This window comes from Ceratotherium simum, chromosome 29 (assembly GCF_057802395.1).
Source record: "Ceratotherium simum simum isolate JZ-2026a chromosome 29, ASM5780239v1, whole genome shotgun sequence".
NCBI lineage: Eukaryota > Metazoa > Chordata > Mammalia > Perissodactyla > Rhinocerotidae > Ceratotherium > Ceratotherium simum.
The window spans coordinates 13,479,890-13,500,475 of record NC_141928.1 but is presented as its reverse complement, the minus strand read 5'-3'; the positions used below and the strand labels follow the sequence as shown (position 1 = coordinate 13,500,475).

At 38.6% G+C, this 20,586-nt stretch overlaps 2 protein-coding genes across 2 annotated transcripts; both read left to right on the top strand.

The window, feature by feature from the left end:
* The first annotated feature begins 601 nt into the window (after nucleotides 1-601).
* Nucleotides 602-1,613, top strand: LOC101396430 (olfactory receptor 1J4-like). Its single transcript, XM_004423750.3, has one exon. The coding sequence runs from the start codon at nucleotides 657-659 to the stop codon at nucleotides 1,611-1,613; it is 957 nt and encodes a 318-aa protein (XP_004423807.3). The 5' UTR covers nucleotides 602-656.
* A 9,792-nt stretch (nucleotides 1,614-11,405) lies between these two features.
* On the top strand, nucleotides 11,406-12,398 carry LOC101396699 (olfactory receptor 1J4-like). Its single transcript, XM_004423751.2, has one exon. It carries the CDS (start codon nucleotides 11,406-11,408, stop codon nucleotides 12,396-12,398), a length of 993 nt encoding a protein of 330 aa, XP_004423808.1.
* The last annotated feature ends 8,188 nt before the right edge of the window (nucleotides 12,399-20,586 follow it).

Sequence of the window (20,586 nt, the reverse complement as noted above, 5' to 3'; positions counted from 1 at the left end):
CATATAATAGACTTGACATAGTGGCTGCCGTAGTGTATGTTAATGACAAATATTTGGCATTATTTTTAATATTGGTTTGGGACCTGGAAGGGCAGTTTTGGTGACAGAGAACATTAAATACCTCTGATCAGTTAGGATCCAGCCAATTCCACTGTAAGCCTGAAATAGTCATAGTTATTCTATTCCAATTTAAAGAATTTCACATCTCTTTTAAGAGGAAATGACCAATACATGTCACCTAGTGCCCATCTCGTGTTTTACCACACTTAGTTACTGAGGTTTGACCTGGCTTGATATGAAGATGTAAACTCCTTGAACGTAGAGACTTTGCATTGCCAGTTTGCTATTATGTACTCTGTACTTTACATAGTCCCTGGCACAAGGTGGTTGTTCAATACATATTTGTGGAATAAAGGAAAAGATGTCCTGTAGTTTCTATGGAAGGAAATCTTCTTAGGTATTTGAGGGTATGATGTATCATTAGAGTCTGAATGAGACAGACTTGTGATTCATGCATCAACAGGAGTGAAAAATAAAGAGAAGCCTAGCATAAAATTAATAATTTTCATAAAAAGGACATTACTATAATGTTATGACTAATTCTAGGTTCCTGACTTTTCCCGCTTTCCTTTATTTCCAGCAGAGACAAGAGCAGCATGAGGAGTGAGAACCAGAGTAGAGTGTTTGAATTCCTCCTCCTGGGGCTCCCCATCCAGCCGGAGCAGCAGGGCATGTTCTTCACCCTCTTCCTGGGCATGTACCTGACCACAGTGCTGGGGAACCTGCTCATAATCCTGATCATCAGGCTGGACTCTCACCTTCACACTCCCATGTACTTCTTCCTCAGCCACTTGGCCTTCACTGATGTTTCTTTCTCATCTGCTACAGTTCCCAAAATGTTGATGGACATGCACACTGATCACAAGTCCATCCCCTTCACAGGGTGCATTTCTCAGATGTATTTTTTCATACTCTTTGGTTGTCTTGACAATTTCCTTCTTGGGGTGATGGCATATGACAGGTATGTGGCTGTCTGCCACCCATTGCACTACACCACCATCGTGAGGCAGGAGCTGTGTGTCTCGTTAGTAGCTGGGTCCTGGTTCTTCTGTTGTGAACATGCCCTGTTGCACACCTTTCTCTTGGTCCAACTGTCCTTCTCTGGTGACAATACCATCCCTCACTTCTTCTGTGACCTCCCTGCTCTCCTGAAGATGAGCTGCTCAGACACATCCCTCAATGAGCTGGTCATCTTCACAGAGGGAGGAATGCTTGTCATCCTGTCTTTGAGTAGTGTCTTGGGCTCTTATATCCAGATAGGTACCACTATCCTTAAGGTCCCCTCCACTAAGAGATTCTGCAAAGCCTTTTCTACTTGTGGCTCCCATCTCTTTGTGGTGTCTTTATACTATGGGACCATTGCAGGCCTTTACTTTTTTTCCTCCTCATCCATCTCCAAAGATAAAGACATAATTGCTTCTGTGATATATATGGTAGTCGCCCCAATGCTGAACCCCTTCACCTATAGCCTGAGGAACAGAGATATGAAACATGCCCTAGAAATATTTGTTAATAGGGTTAAGATTTTTATCACACAATCACTAAATCTATAACAATTACATATTAAAAGGAACAAGGAAACTATTAAATGTTGACAGACATTCTGAGTGTCCAGTTGAATCTAGGCTGCATGTATGGCAGAGGGATGTTGACCTATCCCATGTCCCTCTCTGCTGACATATACAAGCTTTTGTTTCCAAGACTGATTTCAATGATTCTTCCATTTTCTTAACAATTTTTAGAATGTATATTGCCTTATTCCAACATACAAAGGGCTTGATGAGGATAGGTGTCTGTGAGGATGCCAACTGGAAGTAGCGAGGAAGGAAGCTCCTCCAGTCCCACCATCTTCAAGAGAATCTTGCCTTTCTTCGTTGGCTTCCCAGTGTCAAGAGAAGGAGGGAGCTAAAAGAGTATCACAGAAAATTTTGCTTACATGAATCAAATTTACAATGTTTAAAAATCTAACACTCTCACAATAGACTTTCAATGACTCTTAACTTCATTTCCTTAAAAGTATCAGTTCATTATAGCTATTCTGAAGGGCATGAGGTGATATCTCATTGTAGTTTTGATTTGCATTTCCTGATAGTTAATGATTTTGAACATCTTTTCATGTGTCTGTTGGCCATCTGTATATCTTCTTTGGAGAAATGTCTGTTCAGGTCTTTTGCCCATTTTTTAATTGGGTTGTTAGTTTTTTTGTTGTTGAGATGCATGAGTTCTTTATATATTTTGGAGATTAACCCGTTATCAGATGTATGGTTTGCAAATATCTTCTCCCAATTGTTAGGTTGTCTTTTCGTTTTGTTGATGGTTTCCTTTGCTGTGCAGAAGCTTTTTAGCTTGATGTAGTCCTGTTTGTTTATTTTTTCTATTGTTTCTCTTGCCCGGTCAGAGATAGTGCTTGAAAATATGTTGCTAAGACTGATGTCAAAGAGAGTACTGCCTATAATTAACAAGACAGCAAACAACATGTGTTGGAGAGGATGTGGAGAGAAAGGAACACTCATACACTGCTGGTGGGAGTGCAAACTGGTGCAGCCAGTATGGAAAACAGTATGGAGATTCCTCAAAAAATCGAGGATAGAACTACCATATGATCCAGCTATCCCACTGCTGGGTAGTTATCCAAAGAACTTGAAAGCGCCAATGCATAAAGATACATGCACCCCTGTGTTTATTGCAGCGTTATTCACAATAGCCAAGACTTGGAAGCAACCTAAGTGCCAATCAAGGGACAAATGGATAAAGAAGATGTGGTATATATACACAATGGAATACTACTCAGCCATAAGAAACGATGAAATCCAGCCATTTGTGACAACATGGATGGACATTGAGGGTATAATGCAAAGTGAAATAAGTCAGAGGGAAAAGGTCAAATACTGTATGATTTCCTTCATTAAGTAGTAGATAATAACAACAACAAACAAACACATAGAGACAGAGATTGGATTGGTGGTTACCTGAGGGGAAGTGGGGAGGGAGGAGGGCTAAAGGGATAATTCAGCACATGTGTGTGGTGATGGGTTGTAATCAGTATTTGGGTGGTGAACATGATGTAATCTATGCAGACATAGAAGTATAATGATGTACACCTGAAATTTATACAATGTTATAAACCAATGTTACTGCAATAAACAAAAAATTTAAAAAATAAATAAAAAACAAATAAAATATAAAAATTTAAAAAAAGTATCGGTTCATATGAGTTTGTCTACTCTTAATAAATATGCATAAATGATATCATCTTGAAAATGTGCTGTTTTATTCTATATTTTATTTACTTCTAAGAAAGGAATATGAGGAAACCTTCTAGAGTTCTAGAAATTTTCTATATCTTGATCCTTGTGGTAGTTACAATAGATGTACACATATGTAAAAACTCATCAGGCCAAACGTTTCAGATTTATGCACTTAGTATATGCATGTTAGACATTAATACAAAAAGGGATAGGGAAGAAATACAACAAACTATTCTGAGCAGAATAGAAAACAGAAATATAGAAAAATATCTATATAACAAATGTCAAAATATACATATATATAGCGAATGTCAATGTTTTGGTGGTGAAATACTCCCTCTTTTCTTTCCTCTCTAATGTTTTCTGTCTTTGCTTACATCATAACTCACTTAAACACAAGTCTTCCTGAGCCAGCCCTGATGGCATAGTAATTAAAGTTCGGCACTCGCACCAATTCTGCAGCCCAATTGATTTGCCGGTTGCAGAACCACACCACCCATCTGCCAGTTGCCATGCTGTGGTGGCAGCTTGCACAGAAGAACTAGGACTTACAACTAGGATATACAACCATGCACTGGTGCTTTGGGGAGGAAAAGTAAATAAAGAGGAATATTGGAACAGATGTTAGGGCAAATCAGGGCAAATCTCCCCCCCCGGTCCCCCAAAAAAAGCCTTCTTTCTTGTTATATCATTCTCAAACAGTTACCAGCAGGTCCTCTCCAAATACATCATCCTGGATCTCTCAGGTGAGCAAAAGCATGGGTGATGAGTCAAACATGGTGCTGAGTTATCAATATCTACCTAGGATGCTCAGAGGCTGGAGGAGCTGGAAGACTAAATGCAACCAAGTTTTTGAGGGAAAGCTGAGAATCCTGCTTTTGAGAAGCAACTATATATACACAAGCGTTACACTCAAATAAACCTTGATAAGAATGAAAGCTTACTTTTTAACAACAGCAGCAACAAAAGATTGAAAGAAATCAAAAGATAAAGGTGTGACATCCTTACCAGAGTGAAAAAATAAAAAACTCTGCCAACCGAGAATACCACATCAGCAAAGATATCATTCAAAATTAAGATATTTTCAGAAAAACAAAAACTAAAAAAAAATTATCAGCAGACCTATAATAATAGAAACAGGAAGGGAAACTCTTTAGGCAGAAGGAAAGAGATCATAGGAGAAATTTGAAAATTCAGAGATATTCAGAAGATTGGTAAATATAAAAATGAATATTGATTGAACTAAAGAACAACAATAACAACAGTATCCTATGGAGATTATCTGAATAATAAAGTCACACTTCCGTGAAAATAAATTTGGAAACTCAGTTGAATTAGATAATTTCCCATGGAAATACATGTTACCAAAATTGACTCCTTATGATATAGAAAGTCTAAAGACATCAATTTCTGTAGAATAAATGGGGAAAACTATTAAAAAACTACTCCATAAAACAGAACCAGGCCCATATGGTTTCATGGAGAATTCTTCTACTGGTCAAACACCTGATAGTCTGAATGCTGCGTGAAACGTTCTAGAGCATTGAAAATAAGGGAAAACATCTTAATTTGTTTTATGGATGAAACAAATAGAACGCTGATGTGTAAGCATGATAAAGAAGTACAAAAATAAAATTTCAAGTTGACAGTACTTATGAATATTAACGCAAACATAATAAAATATCAACAAATAGAATCCAACACCACATTAGTAAAACAACATATGCAAGCAAGAGGGATTTTTCCAGGAATATGAAGTTGGTTCAATATTAGGAAGTCCTTAATATAATACAACATATTAATAAATCTCAGGTTAAAAATCACGTAACTCTCTCCATAGATGCTGAAAAAGACCTCAACAGAATTTGATAACACTAAGGAAAAAAAGAATTGATGGATCCTCTCTTAAAATATATATTTTACATGAAGTATACATGATATATAAATATATTTCTATTATGTATAACGTTATATTATGTACATTATTACACATATTAGATATTTATGTTATATATATTTCATGTAAAATATATATTATACTATGCATATTATTATATGTAATAAAATCTATAGTCATGCAGCCAACATCTACTTAATGGGAAACCATTAAGTAGACCATTAAGTGCTGGGTGGGAACATGTGCGAAGGATGGGGAGATGGATACACCTGTTTGTACATTTTGACGAGATTATATTTTATGTACTCAAAAACAGATAAATGAGGGGCCAGCCCAGTGGTGTAGTAGTTAAGTTCACGCACCCCGCTTTGGCAGCCCAGGGTTCGCAGGTTCGGATCCCAGACCTGGACCTGTGCACCACTCATCAAGCCATGATGTGTCAGCATCCCACATACAAAATAGAGGTGGATGGGCACAGATGACATCTCAGGGCCAATCATCCTCAGCAAAAAGAGGAAGACTGGCAACAGACAAACAGACGTTAGCCCAGGGCCAATCTTCCTCACTAAAATAAATAAATAAACAAACAAATAATTGAAAATAATAGGAGGAAAAAATAAAATAAAAACAAAACAAATTAATTTAACTATATTTCAAATGAGTAACATGATGAGACAGGAGAAATTAAAATAACCCATGTAATCCTTGAAGACAATATTTTGTCTCTATACCCTCACAATTGAGAAAAAAGCATAAAAAATATATAGCTACAGTTAGTAATTTTGTCATTCACAGTGATATGTGTTCAAGATTCTGAAATTACTTAACATTCTAGGATTCAGTGAAAAAGTAAAAAAAATTGTTGAAGGGAATGACTCCTCACTATCAGGGAAAAGTGTCACATACATGGAAAAGGAGACACTGGAAAGAACTCTGTGGTGTCAAACTGGAATTGGAGGTGTCAGTTTGAACTCATGGTTTTTAAAACATATGTGAACAGGTTAAAATGTGTGTGTTACATATCAATATTTATTCTATTCTCATCCCCAGTTATTTTAACCCTATTCCCAACTCACTTCCTGGGAGTAACCCTTTCTGTTAGTTTATTAATTTCTTATTTCTATTTCATATATATATATATATATGAAGCCTTGTAAGCAATGAACATCCCCAACAAATTTTCTCTGTCAATACCATTCTTCTCTAAAAGGAACCCAAATTTCTTAGAAACATGTCTGATTCCAGGGCTGGGGCCAGGAAATACAAAGATGATCTGGGAAAATTTTGCTGAACCTGAGAGGAAGAAAGTGACCCAGGAATCATGGGGACACAGGATCCAGCTCAAAGGGGCTGCCAAATGCTTAATGTGGTATAATTTGAGGTTCAGAAAGAATAACAACAAACAAACACAGACATAGAGAAGAAGAAAAGATTGGTAGTTACCAGAGGGGAAGGAGGTGGGGGGAGGGCAAAAGAGCTAAAAGGGTGCATATGTATGGTGATGGGTTAAAAGTAGATTGTTGGTGGTGAACACAATGCAGACTATACAGAAGCTGCAATATAATAATGTACACCTGAAATCTATACAATGTGTAAACCAATTGGACCTCAATTTAATAATTAAAAAATGCATAACAATCCTAATGGATTACAACTCATTGATTAAACGAGAATCTATGAATTCATAATGATATAAATAAATTTACAAAAATGGTAGAGAGAGGAAACTTGTCTCTTACAGAGAACTAATACATGTAGAAAGACTGATGGAATGACAAAAATCACCATTTGGCCGCTACAATTCCAATAATAGTTTCAGGCAAGAATCATTTGATTCTTATTAAGTATGATGTTATATCGAAATTGTAAGGAGAAATAACATGTTCACATAGTCTCAAAATATCTACCCAAGTTATATCTATTAATTTCAAAGATAAAAATACTACCTTATCGTAGAGAAACCTGGTAGACACCATCCTAATGAAATGACCGAGATTAAAATTGCCAGTAATTGGAAAAATTGATAACAGCTGCCTTCTGATAATATGCACTGTGGAATACCTACCAAAGATCTATAGCCTGAATCTGAGATACATGCCTACCTACATAATAATAAAGAAAACATTGTTAATACTAACTTTTGGAGAATCAGGATGAAATGTATACGAGAATTTTTCATACAATTTTTAGTTTTCTCAAAGTCTGAAATGATTTCCAAAAAAAAGGTAAAGAGCCATCCCTGATGGCCTTGTGGCTAAAATTTGTCATGCTCCCCTCCGGTGGCCCAGATTCAGTTCCCAGAAACAGAACCACACCAGTTGTCTGTCAGTAGCCATACTGTGGAGGTGGCTCACATAGAAGAACTAGAAGGGCTTACCACTAGAATATACAACTATGCTCTAGGGCTTTGGGGACGCAAAAAAAAAGAGAGGAAGATTGGCAAAGGATGTTAGTTCAGGGCAAGTCTTTCCCAGCCAACAAAAAAAGTTAAAAAAATATTTGTCCATAATTACTAAATAAGAGAGAATAGAATATCCTACAGACCTATCACTAAATTTAAAGCTGGCATCCAGGCAGACAATTATGATCCTCCAAAATATTCTCTTTGTAGCCCTTGTCAGAGAAAATATGAAGTGCTGAACCATAGGCAGCGCACAGGAGAGCAATTCTATAAAATGTCATCCTTGCTCTTTAAGCAGTCTCCAATAATGAAATTGTAAGACAATTTTACACCAAGAAAAGAAGCATGTCTGTAGAACAAAACGCATCTGCATATTTTCCATTCACAATTTGGCACACAAATGTGTAACTAGAAAATGTTATCTATACCAATGTGTGCTAGGTAGTCTCCATTTGCTCCTCCACATCCCTTCTCCAGCCATCTCTACCCTGTTTTGTCTCAGGAATCTGACCTTATGGACTGTATCAACTGGGCTCCCTGGCCCTTTTGATTTGGCCAATGGAAACACAATCAAGAGAGCAAAAAGCAGGACAGAGAGGTCGGGGCATTTATTCCCTTTTTCTCCATGCCTCATCATGGGTTTATAGTGACTGTCCACAGTTCCTGTCCAGGGGTCCTCACCTACCCCTACGTGTCTCACCAGGTTCTCATAACCTCTCCCTCCACTTGCAAGTGTTTCCCACTGTTGCTAGCCCTGGGTGCCTCACCCTCCCTTAACAGTTTCCCTTAAACTTGCCAACACTTTGGAAACAAGCCATTATTACAATCTTTAAAAAAGTCCTGTGTCCCAGATGGAGCCATGCCCAAGAAGAAAGGAGTCCAGGGCATGGCTGGCATCAGGCACACCATCCCCTGGGACTCCAGTCCTCTCTGGCTCCTGACATGCAGCTCCTCAAGGTGCAGCAAGACGTTGGCCAATTAGCCTACGGGGGCTCCTCCCTGACCCAGAAGGCTGGAGATTTTGTTTCTGTCCTCTTGCTGGTACTTAAGTCATCTTTTTGCTCATTGCTCCAGACTTTTTACAGAACATGAAAGTCTGTAGAAGAGCTGAGGCCACAGATATTTCTTTTTGTCAGAATACCAGATCTCCTGAAGAGAAGCTGAGGAATTTCAGCAACAGTCTGGAGCAGAAGGTGTCTGAACTCACCAATGAAGAGCACAGGTGAGAAGGAGCTGGAAATCTGCATTGGTGATGGAACTGCCTGTGTGCTTGTGGATTTGTGTGCCTTTGTGTTCATGGGTGTGTGTGTGTGTGTATGCGTGCATGTGAGTATGCTTGTGTTTGTGTTGTTTGATAGTTGCATGCATCTGTGTGTACTATGTTTCTGACTCAGAACCTGATTCTTTTCCTGAGTTAGACCCGATCTAGGTTCTGTTTTAATGCATGTAGACTAAGTTATCAGGCTCCTAATGCGTGAATAAGGACCCCTGATTCATGCCTGGAATCTTAAATACTTGCATCACAGCTCAGCAGATGAGTGCTCGGGATAGGGAGTGAGATTGTTGTCATTGATGCAGCAAAAGAATATACCCAGCCTCACCATGGAACTCAGGTCAGAGAGGGCTCAAATCTCTGCTCAACAGTGTGCCAGTGTATGTGTGAGCTGTGTTTGTGGGTGTCCCACTCATGTTTGAGAGTGAGAATGTGTATTGCTTGCTTTTGTCTCTGTGTATGTCACCATGTGTATGTTTCCATGTGCATGGGTTGTTCATGGTGGTTTAATAATTGTGTCTGTGACTTAATAGGCTTAACTACCCCATACTGACTGCCTTCCCTGGGAAGAGTCTGAGTCAGAAGGGGCCGAAGCACGATGGAAGTGCGTGTGCTGCCAGTTGTGTGAGTGTGTGGCTGAGTGTGCATGTGTGTTGTTGGCATGTTTCTTCCATGAGGCCTTGTGAGTTTTTGGTGATGTGTGTATAGAAAGGAGTTATGTATATGTGCTGAGTTGAGTGTTTGCCATGTGTGTCACGTGTCAAGTGTGTCGATGTGCATTGTGAGTGTGTTTGCGGGGGGATGGTACATCATTGTGTGTGGTGTATGTCTCACTTGGTGTGTTATTTTTGACTTGTATGTATGTATATGAGTGTTTATGAACTGAACCACATACTGGCTATCCTTCCCTTACGATGGGAACCAGTCACAGGTGACTAGAATCCTCAAATCAGCAGTGTGTGTGTGTGTGTGTGTGTGTGTGTGTGTGTGTGTGTGTGATTTGTATGTGTGCTTGGGGCTTCTGATTTTCCCCCATGACTCAAATATTTCCTTTAGCACCTTCCTCTGGAGCACCACTGACTGAGCTAAGCTAATCTCCCAGCAACTCCCTGTTTCTGAAATGGATCTGCTATGTATTTCATATACCTGAGTGTGACTGAGTCATTCAAAGTGTTGTAACCCTTCACTTAATGTCCCAGGCAAAGACACATTAGTGTCATCCTGTGTGAAGTTAGAGTGCAGAACCCCAACCAAATGGCAGGGAGACCTTGGGAAAATCACTTAATTTCTTGGCCTCGCTTTTCAGTCTATAAAATGGGAAGAATTACACTTGCCTCATGAAACTTACAGGTCCTCAATAAATATTATTGCTTAAATAAACGATAATGAATGTGAGAGTCTCTTGTCAATTGGAAAATAGATGAATATAAGTGAAGGGAAATATTTAGGCAGAGAACTAAGAACATTTTGAACTACTTTGGCTGCTTTATTGCCCTAAAGCAACACAGGATGTCTTGTTCTCCTAATCAATGGTGGGGGAAGTTGCCATGTGTACTGGTTAAGACCATGGGCTTTGATCACACAGACATATTATATAGAACTACATGAAGTAGTCAATATGTTACAATTTTTAACCTACAAAAAATGGCAATATATACGGAATTTATATTATTTATGTTACTATTTCCTAAGAGCTAAAATGGGAGAAAGAACATGCATTCCTAGTGCAGCTGGAAAGATGCTTTTTAGATCTGGGAATGTAACACTGGTGTATGGATTTAATTAGGAAATGCAGGTAAAGTCCTTAGCCCAGTACCCAAGTGTTCACCAAAATGTTCACCATTCTTATGAAAGATAGTTTGTGGATTGTTCTGGTTTGGGAGCTATTCTGGCATCAAGTGGTTTTAAATGTCCCCCTACTTTTAGAGGGACCATGAGTTCACAGCTGTAGGTTACTGGGACCTGGCCAGGTTCACAGGAGGACTGTGACAATGCTCCAACAATGCTGCCTCAGCACTGGGGTCTCATGTTACTTTAAGGCAGAAACAACTGATAACAGTTTGCTGAAGCTCATCTTCTATTTCTGCTATAGGGAAATATTGTGATTTGGCTCTGCATTGGTGTAACAAATTATCCCTCTATCTATGCTCGTCAAGATCTACACTCACAGAGGGCAGGAACCTTGCCTTTCTGTTCACTGCTGCAATCTCAGTCTTTAGTCAAGGTCCATGTTCAGCCTCAATGTTCAATAAATAATGTTTGAACAAAACAGTGAACATGCTCTTGTGTCTGTGCATTGAGGTCTTTTTAGCTCCTTCTCTGTGTGATGTTTTCATGGAACCAGAGTGGGATAGAGTGGAGAAGCATGCATCCACAGGAGTGAGAAATTAATAGAGGTGTAGTTAAAAATTCATTGATTTCCTAGAGAATTTCATATCACAGTATGAGATATGACAGTTGTTATCATCCTTTCTTGGTTCCTGAGATTCCCAAACCTTCATCATCTGCAGCATACAGAAGAGCACTATGAGGCCTGAGAACCAGAGCAGCGTGTATGAATTCCTACTCCTGGGACTTCCCATCCTGCTGGAGCAGCAGGGTGTGTTCTTTACCCTGTTCCTGGGCATGTACCTGACCACAGTGCTGGGGAACCTGCTCATCATCCTGATCATCAGGCTGGACACTCGCCTCCACACCCCCATGTACTTCTTTCTCAGTCACTTGGCCTTCTCTGACATTTCGCTTTCAACTATCACAGTTCCAAAGATGCTCATGAACATGCAGACTCAGCAACAATCCATCTCCTATGCAGGGTGCATTTGTCAGTTGTATTTTTTTATAGTTTTTGGTTGCCTTGACAATTTCCTTCTTGGAGTGATGGCATATGACAGGTATGTGGCCATCTGTCACCCACTCCACTACACTACCATCATGAGGCAGGAGTTGTGTATCTCATTAGTAGCTGGGTCCTGGTTCTTCAGTTGTGCACATGCCCTATTGCACACCTTCCTCTTGGTCCAACTGTCCTTCTGTGGTGACAATACCATTCCCCACTTCTTCTGTGACTTCAATGCACTCCTGAAAATGAGCTGCTCTGACGTCTCCATCAATGAGCTGGTCATCTTCATAGAAGGAGGAATGCTTGTTATCTTCCCTTTGATTAGTATCTTGGGTTCATATATCAGTATAGGGACCACCGTCCTGAGGATCCCCTCCACCAAGAGACTCTTTAAAGTCATTTCTACCTGTGGTTCCCATCTGTTTGTGGTGTCTTTATACTATGGGACACTTGTAGGTGTTAACTTTTTCTCCTCATCATGGGGCTCCAATGACAAAGAAATAATTGCCTCGATCATGTACGCGGTATTTACTCCTATGCTGAACCCCTTCATCTACAGCCTGAGGAACAGAGATATAAAACAGGCCCTAGAAATATTTGTCAATAGGGCTAACTTCTTTAAGCGACAATCACTAAATCCTTTTATTGCAGTCATGATCAGGGTAACATGGGTCTCCTAAAATTACAGTATAGTTGTCAATTCCATATAACTTTAAAAAATACGCATTCTGCTGTCATATAAAGTGTTGTTAATATGACAACTAGGTCAAGTTTGCTACCTGGAGAGTTAAATATTCTTTATCCCTAATTAGTTTTTTCTGCTTGTGCATCATCATTCATAAGACATGTTCAAAATCTTATGCAAAACATGTCATACAATTATAGTTGTAGATTTGTCTTTTTCTCCATTTATGTATGTCAGTTTTTGCTTGTGTATTTTTTAAACTATGTTGTTGAGGACACACAGATTTAGCATCATGATCTACTCCTGATGGGCTGATTCTTTTGTGTAGCGGTGTGCTGAAGATAGCTTGCGTTGGATTGAAGCTGATTGTGCACATTTATTCTCAACTCCTCATTCAATGAAACCATGCAGGTAGATTGAAGTGAGCCATAATAAGAATAATGATGCTATGGAAATTGGCAAATGCTACTGAGCAAGTCTTCATAAGAAGAGAGAGAGAGTCATTTTTTATGCATTTAATAGTATACCATTGCATTTAAAATTAGGTGATTATAATTCTGAAATAGTCCTCTTTATCTCTAGCAATGACTCCTACCTTAATATCCCATCTACTTCTTCTGATATTAGTATAGATATATGAGGTTCCTTTTGATTACCGTTTACACGATATTTCTCTTCCATTACTTTACTTTAAGCTTTCTTGTGTCATTATATCTGTGAAGTGTCTATTGTTAACAGTCAAAGTTGGGTTTTGCTCTTTTTATGTAGATGGACAATCATTATATTTCTGGAGAATTTGCTCTATTAACCTCTAATGCCATTATGATATATTTGAATTTATATTTTCCATATTACTGTATGTTTTCTATTGGAGATATCCTTTTCATATTTATTCTGTCTTCTCTTTCTCCTTTTTTGATAAATATATATTTTGTTACCCCATTCCTCATCTATTATCTTATTACTTATACATTATTATTATTTTATAATTCTTTTCTGTGCTTTACAGTGAGATTATTTATTACTTTAAGAATTTTCATTGTAGTATAATATACACAACATGATATTTACCCTTTTAACCATTTGAGATACACAATTCAGTGGCATTTAGTACATTTATAATGACTATCTCATTCAAGAACAAAGAAAATCTATGGAACATCAATGCAATTGAGTACTTTGTAGCCAAGATAAAATAATGAGAAAGGTATCTATGAACCAATATAGAGGGATTTCAAGGATATATTGTTAAACTGAATAAAGCAATGTGTAAAAGCACATCTATAGCATACCACATTTTTTGTAAAAATGAAGGGGATGTAAAATTTACATGTACCTGCCCATTTGAACCAAAAGAAACACAAGAAGACTAAACCAGGCTAATGAGATGCATACCAACAAGAGGTGTGTGGGAATAGGGTAGAGAAGTGGAGATAAGTGTATTTATTTGTATAGTTTTGACTATGTTATCTTTTACCTACTAAAAAGTAAATAGAAGAGGGTGGGGAATAGAGCAAAATGGAATAAAAGAAAACAAATGAACCTAACTATATTGCAAATTACTACTATAATTACACTCAAGGGGAAAATAAAATAGCTAATCTCTATAATTCTTGAACACAGAATTTTGTGTATACACTCACAAAGAAAAACTGCAGTTTTTCAGCTGCAGTTAGTTTGTCATTAACAGTCATATGACTTCAAGATTCTGAAATTGCTTACCATTTATTCAAAATTTCACTAAGTGAATAAACATATTGTGGAAAGAGAATGATTCCTCAGTATTGGTGAAAGGTGCCGTGTACATGGAAAAGGAGAGGCTGGAAAGAAGTCTGTGGTGTCAAATAGAATTGAAGATATTAACTTGAATTATGGTTTTTAAAATGTACAAACAGATTCAAATTTATGCGCTATATATCAATATCTATACTGTTCCCATTCTCCATTCTCTCTATTCCACTCCTGACCCATCTCCTATGGGTAACCTTTCCTTTACTTTATTAGCCTCTAGTTTCTACTTCCTGTCATTCTTTCATGTATATTTCCCAGCTGCATCCTCTAACATCATTTAGAAGCCTTGTAAGCAATGAACACACCTAACGCCAAATTTGCCCTTTTCAATTTTCCTCTAAAAAGGACGAACATTACTTAGAAAAATGGCTGATTCCAGTCCGGGGCCAGGACATGATACGACTATCCAAGAAAATTTTGCTGAACCTGAAAGTAAAAAGTGCTCAATCAATCAGACAGACACAGGAGCCAACTTGAAGGGGATCCCACTGGCCAGATCTGGAATAATTGGAACTTCAGAACACCAGGATGGATTAGGACTCAAATAAATAAGAATCCATGAGTCCATAAATATAGAAATAAAACAATGAAAAAACAAATGAGTGGGGGCTGATGGAAAGTTCCTTCTTATAGCACAATACAACTGATAAATATAGAAGAACTGATAGGATTAGAAAATTACCGTTTGGCCACCACATGTGCGATCATTTTTTCATTTAAGAAACACCAATGAATGTTAAATATACTGGGTGAAATTTTTATGAGAAAAAAAGTTATGGTTATATAGTCTCAAAATATCTACAAAAATGATACTTATTAATTACAAAGGTTAAAATAGTAACTTTACAGTAGAGAACCTGGCAGACACGACCTTAACCAGTTGATCAAGGATAAAAATCACTAAGAATTGGAATAATGGATAACATGTGTCTTCTGATAATATGCACTATGGTATACATGCTGAAAATCTAAGTCTGAAATATACATACACACATAAGTAAACACAGTAAAAGTTAGCCATTGGGGAATCTGGGTAAAATGTGCATAGGAATTTTTTCTATCATTTTTACAACTTTTCTATAAGTCTAAAATAATTTCAAAATAAAAAGATAAAAATCTAATAAAAGACGAAATCTTAGTAAAAGACAAAAAATCCTTTGTCCCAGCTGGAGCCATGTCCAAGAAGAAAGGAGTACAGGGCATCAATGGCATCAGGGACACTGTCCCCTGGGACTCAGTCCCTCTGGCTCCTGGACATGCTGCCCACCAAAGAGCAGTAAGAAATTAGTCAGAAGCTTGGGGACTTTGTTTCAGTCTTTGCACTGGTAATTAAAATGTTATCTTTTGACTCATTTCTCTCGAGCTGGTTAAGGAACATGAAAGTCTGTAGAAGCACTGAGGCCACAGATATTTCTACAATTTTTCAGGATATTGAGTCTCCTGAAGAGAAGTGAGGATTTGGGCAACAGTCTGAAGCAGAAGATGTCTGAGGTCACCAGTGATGAGCACAGGTCAAAGGGAGCTGGAAATCTGCACTGGGCGAAAGATCTGCTTGTGTTCTTGTGGATTTGTGTGCCTTTGTGTTCATGGTGCGTGTCTGTCTGTGTGTGTGCATGCATGTGTGTATGCTTGTTTGTCTTGTTTGATAGTTGCATGCATCTGTGTGTACTATGCATCTAACTCTCAGCCTGATTCTTTTCCTGAGTTAGCCCCAATCTGGGTTCTGTTTTAGTACCTGCAGACCAAGTTATCAGGCTCCTAATGTGTGACTGGGGACCCCTGATTCATGCCTGTGGTCTTAAATACTTGCAACACAGCTGAGAGGATGAGAGCTCAGCACTGGGAGTGAGACAGTTGTCTCCGCTGCTGGAGAAGATGCCTGACCTCACCAAGAAACGCAGGTCAGAGAGGGCTCAAATCTCTGCTCAGCGGTGTGCTGGTGCATATATAAGCTGTGTTTGTGGGTGACACACTTGTGTGTGAGAGCAAGAATGTATATTGTTTGCTTTTGTCTTTGTGTATGTTACAATGTGTATGTTACCCATGTGCATGAGTTGGTGGTGGTGGTTTATAGACTTTGCCTGTGACTCAATAGGCTTCACTGACCCACGTTAACTGCCTTCCCCTTGGAAGCGTACGGTCAGAAGGGTCTGAAGCACGCCTCTCAGTAATGGGTGTGTGAGTGCTGCTTGTAGTGAGAGTGTGGCTGGGTGTGCGTGTGTGTTCGTGGGCATCAGATTTGCATCCATGACCTCAAATATTTCCTTAATTGTCCTTCTGGGACACCACTGGCTGAGATCATCAAACTCCAAGCGACTCCTCGTTTCCTAAAAAGGATATGCTATCATTTTCATATAGCTGAGTAAGACTGAGTTGCTCAGATTTTGTAACACTTTACTTTCACTAAAGTCCCAGGCAAAAAAACTCCAGGCATCATGCTCTGTAAAGTTAGAGTGCAGAATCACCATTAAACAGTGGAGAGAACTTGGGAAAGTGACTTAACTGCTTGGCCTCAGTTTCCACATCTATAAAATGGAAAGATTTACACTTGCCTTGTGAACCTTACAGACCCTCAGTAAATATTTATTGTTTAAATAGAAGTTCATGTACATGAAAATTTTTTGTCAGTTGGAAAGTATATAAATATGAATTAATGAAATCATCTAGACAGGGGACTAAGAAAATTTTGACAACTTTGGCTTCCTTGAACCACTAAAATAATATAAGTTGCTTGGTTTCCCTAACTGATGAAAGGGTAATTTTCCATGTGTAGTGGTTAAGAGCATGGGCTCCGATCACACAGTCATATTAGATTGAACCACATAAAGCAGCTAATATTTAATAATTTTTAATTTACAGAAAATAGTAATACATTACAGTAATATAAGACTCCAGTGCTGAGGCGGTGTTGTTGTAGCACTGTAACACTCTTTCTGTGAACTTTGCTCGATCCCAATGACCTACAGCCGTAAACTCACAGTCACCGTAGAAGTGGGTGGTCATTTAAAAACAATTGATGCCAGAATAGCTTCCAAACCAGAATAGTCCACAAACAATATTTCATAAGAATGGTGAACATTTTGGTGAACTAGGCTAAGGATTTTAACTACATTTCCTAATTAAATCCACACATCAGCCTTACATTCCAAGATTTAAAAAATTCTTCACAGCTGCAATAGGAATTTGTGTTCTTTCACCCATTTTAGCTTTTAAGAAATAGAAACACAAATGATATAACTTCCATAGGCCCACAACAGTACAATAGAGGACAGAAATGGCACACGCACCCATAGACATATGTGTCTGTATATAAAATCTCTAATATACATGATATATAATATATAATATATGTATATAACTTTATTACACTAGTCCCCCCTTATTCATTTGGAATATGTTCCAAGACCCCTCAGTGGATGCCTGAACCTGGAAATAGTACCTAACCCTGTATATACTATCTTTTTTCCTGTACATATATATCTGTGATAAAGTTCAATTTAAAAATTAGGCAGAGTAAGAGATTAACAACAATAGCCAATAATAAAATAGAACCATTACAACAATATATTATAATAAAAATTATGTGAACATAGTCTCTCTCTCTCACAAAATATCTTATTGTACTGCACTCACCCTTCTGATGATGATGTGAGATGACACAATGCCTATATGATGAGATGAAGTGAGGTGAATGACATAGGCATTGTGACGGACGTTGGGCTACCATTGAACTTCTGATGAGTCATCAGAAGGAGGATCATTGAGCAATGACGATGTTGATGGCTGGATGTGAGGAGTAGACAATGTCATCTGGGGTTGACTGAGCTGAGGGGAACTGAAACCCCAGTAAGTGTAACCATGGGTAAAGGGGGATTACTGTACTTTAAGGCTGAAACAACTGATATCAGTTTGTGCAGGCTCATATGCCATTTCTGCCACAGTGAATTACTATGATTTGGCTCTGTCTTGGTGTGGTCAATTGTCCTGGTATGCTTATAAAAAATATATGCACAGGAATGAAGGACCTTGCCTTTCTTGTTCACTGCTGAATTCTCAGTCCTTAATAGAGGGGGAGTTCGGACTCCATGTTAAATAAATAACGGTTGAATGAAATAGTGAATACCCGCTTCCTTCTGTGCAGTGAGGTCTTGTTGGCTGCTGTTGAGTGTGATGGTTTCCTGGAGCCAGACTGGGATAGAGGGAAGATGCATGCAACCACAGGTTTGAGAAAGTAATAGGAGTGTAGTTAAAAATTCATTGTTTTCTTGGAGAATTACAGTATGAAGTATGATGGTCCTGGTCATCTTTTCTAGGTTCCTGAGATTCCCAAACCTTTTTCATGCCAAGCATAAATAAGCACAGTATGATACCTGAGGACCAGAGCAGCATGTCCAAGTTCCTCCTCCTGGGGCTCTCCATCCCACCAGAGCAACAGGGCTTATTCTTTGCCCTGTTCCTGGGCATGTACTTGACCACAGTGCTGGGGAACCTGCTCATCATCCTGCTCATCAAGCTGGACTCTCCCCTCCATACCCCATGTACTTCTTTCTCAGGAAAGCCACTTGGCTCTCACTGACATCTCCTTTTCATCTGTCACTCTCCCTAAGATGCTGATGAGCATGCAGACTCGATGCCAATCTATCACTCACACAAGGTGCATCTCACGAGTGTATTTCCTTATAATATTTAGCTGCCTTGATAGCTTTCTTCTTGCAATGATGGCATATGACAGCAACATGACCATCTGTCACTCTCCACTACACCACCATCATGAGGGTAGAGCTGTCGGTTTTGTTGGTGATTGGGTCCTGGGTCCTCTCCTCTGCCATTACCCTGTCTCATACACTCTTACTAGTCCCACTCTCCTTCTGTGCTAATAGGACCATTCCCCATTTCTTATGTAACCTTGCTGTCCTGCTCAAGCTATCCTGCTCAGACACCTCCCTTAACAACCAGTCATCTTCATTTTAGGCATAATGTCTGTCTTCTTGCCATTAAGTGGCATCCTGTTCTCTTATGTCCTTATTGGGGTCTCTATTCTGAGGGTCCCCTCTACCAAAGCGATCTGCAAAGCCTTATCTGCATGTGGCTCCCACCCCTCGGTGGTGTTTATATTCTATGGGCAATTATTGTACTATTTTTTTTCCATAATCCAGAAATTCAAACAACAACATTATTGCCTTCATAATGTACATGGTCATCACCCGCTTGCTAAATCCCTTTATCTATAGCCTCAAGAACAAGGACATGAAAGGGGCCCTGGCAAAACTCATCAAGAGGGTGAACTCTTATTATAAGTGACAATCACTCAGCCAGAATAATTCATCAAAGAGTCCGTTGAATTTCCTTCTTTAACATATTGTGTGCTGACCATCCTTGCCATTGACAACTTCCAAATACTCCTTTGAAATTTGCTCTCCCTTTTCACCTGGTTGGAGACCGTCTCCCCACCTCCTTACACTGTAACCTGTATTTAATGATCTTGCACCAAATCTCCAGGTACACAGATATCTGTATGTTATTTATTATTCTATGAGGTTTTGGCAACACTCACTAGGGTTTTTGGAGATTTTCTTTTCCCTCTTATTGTTCCATTAACTTGACATGTAGCATTAACTGCCATGATACATTTTCATCTCTATTTTCTTAAGATACAATAATTCTTTACATTAAGAATTAGGAATTATATTTCAGAACAAGCTATAGAAATGCATTATCTTCCAGTAGAAGTAACAGTAGCTAGCGTATTTCTTATTCTTTAAGCTCTTAAATGCATTAGCTCACTTAATTCTCACCACAACCCTACAAAGCAGATGGTACTATGTTTTCCATTTTACAGATGAGGAAACCAAAGAAAATATCACTGCACCAGAAGTCAAACACAAATCTGTTTGATTAAAACTCATGCTTTAAACTTATTTTGCTGATTAAAAGAGAGGACTTCACAATCCCTACCTCCTTCTCTTTTGTTTTTTATTAACTTTATCAGTGGGCAAGTCTCTGGTTAATGGCTTTGTCACACCAAATGTGTTTCCTGACTCTAGCTAAGTGCCTGGTGCACAAATAGCATGTCATAAATATTAATTACTACTTTAATTGTTTTTCCTTTCTTTCTCTTAATTCCTTTTGCCCTTTCTTCCTTCCACAAGTATTTCTGAGTTCTAACTTGGTGCCTGGCATCATAATAAGCACTAGGAATAGATGGTCAAGAAATGAGCATACCCACATACCCGTCATGAAGCATGGAGAGAAAAGTGAAAATAAGATGAACAGTGACAATGTGCGACAAATTCACGTAGTTTAATATATGCATATTGGTGTACCTGAAGGAGAGAGGAGGGCACAAAAACGTTTGAAGAAATAATGCCTGAAAATTTACAAGTCTGATGAGA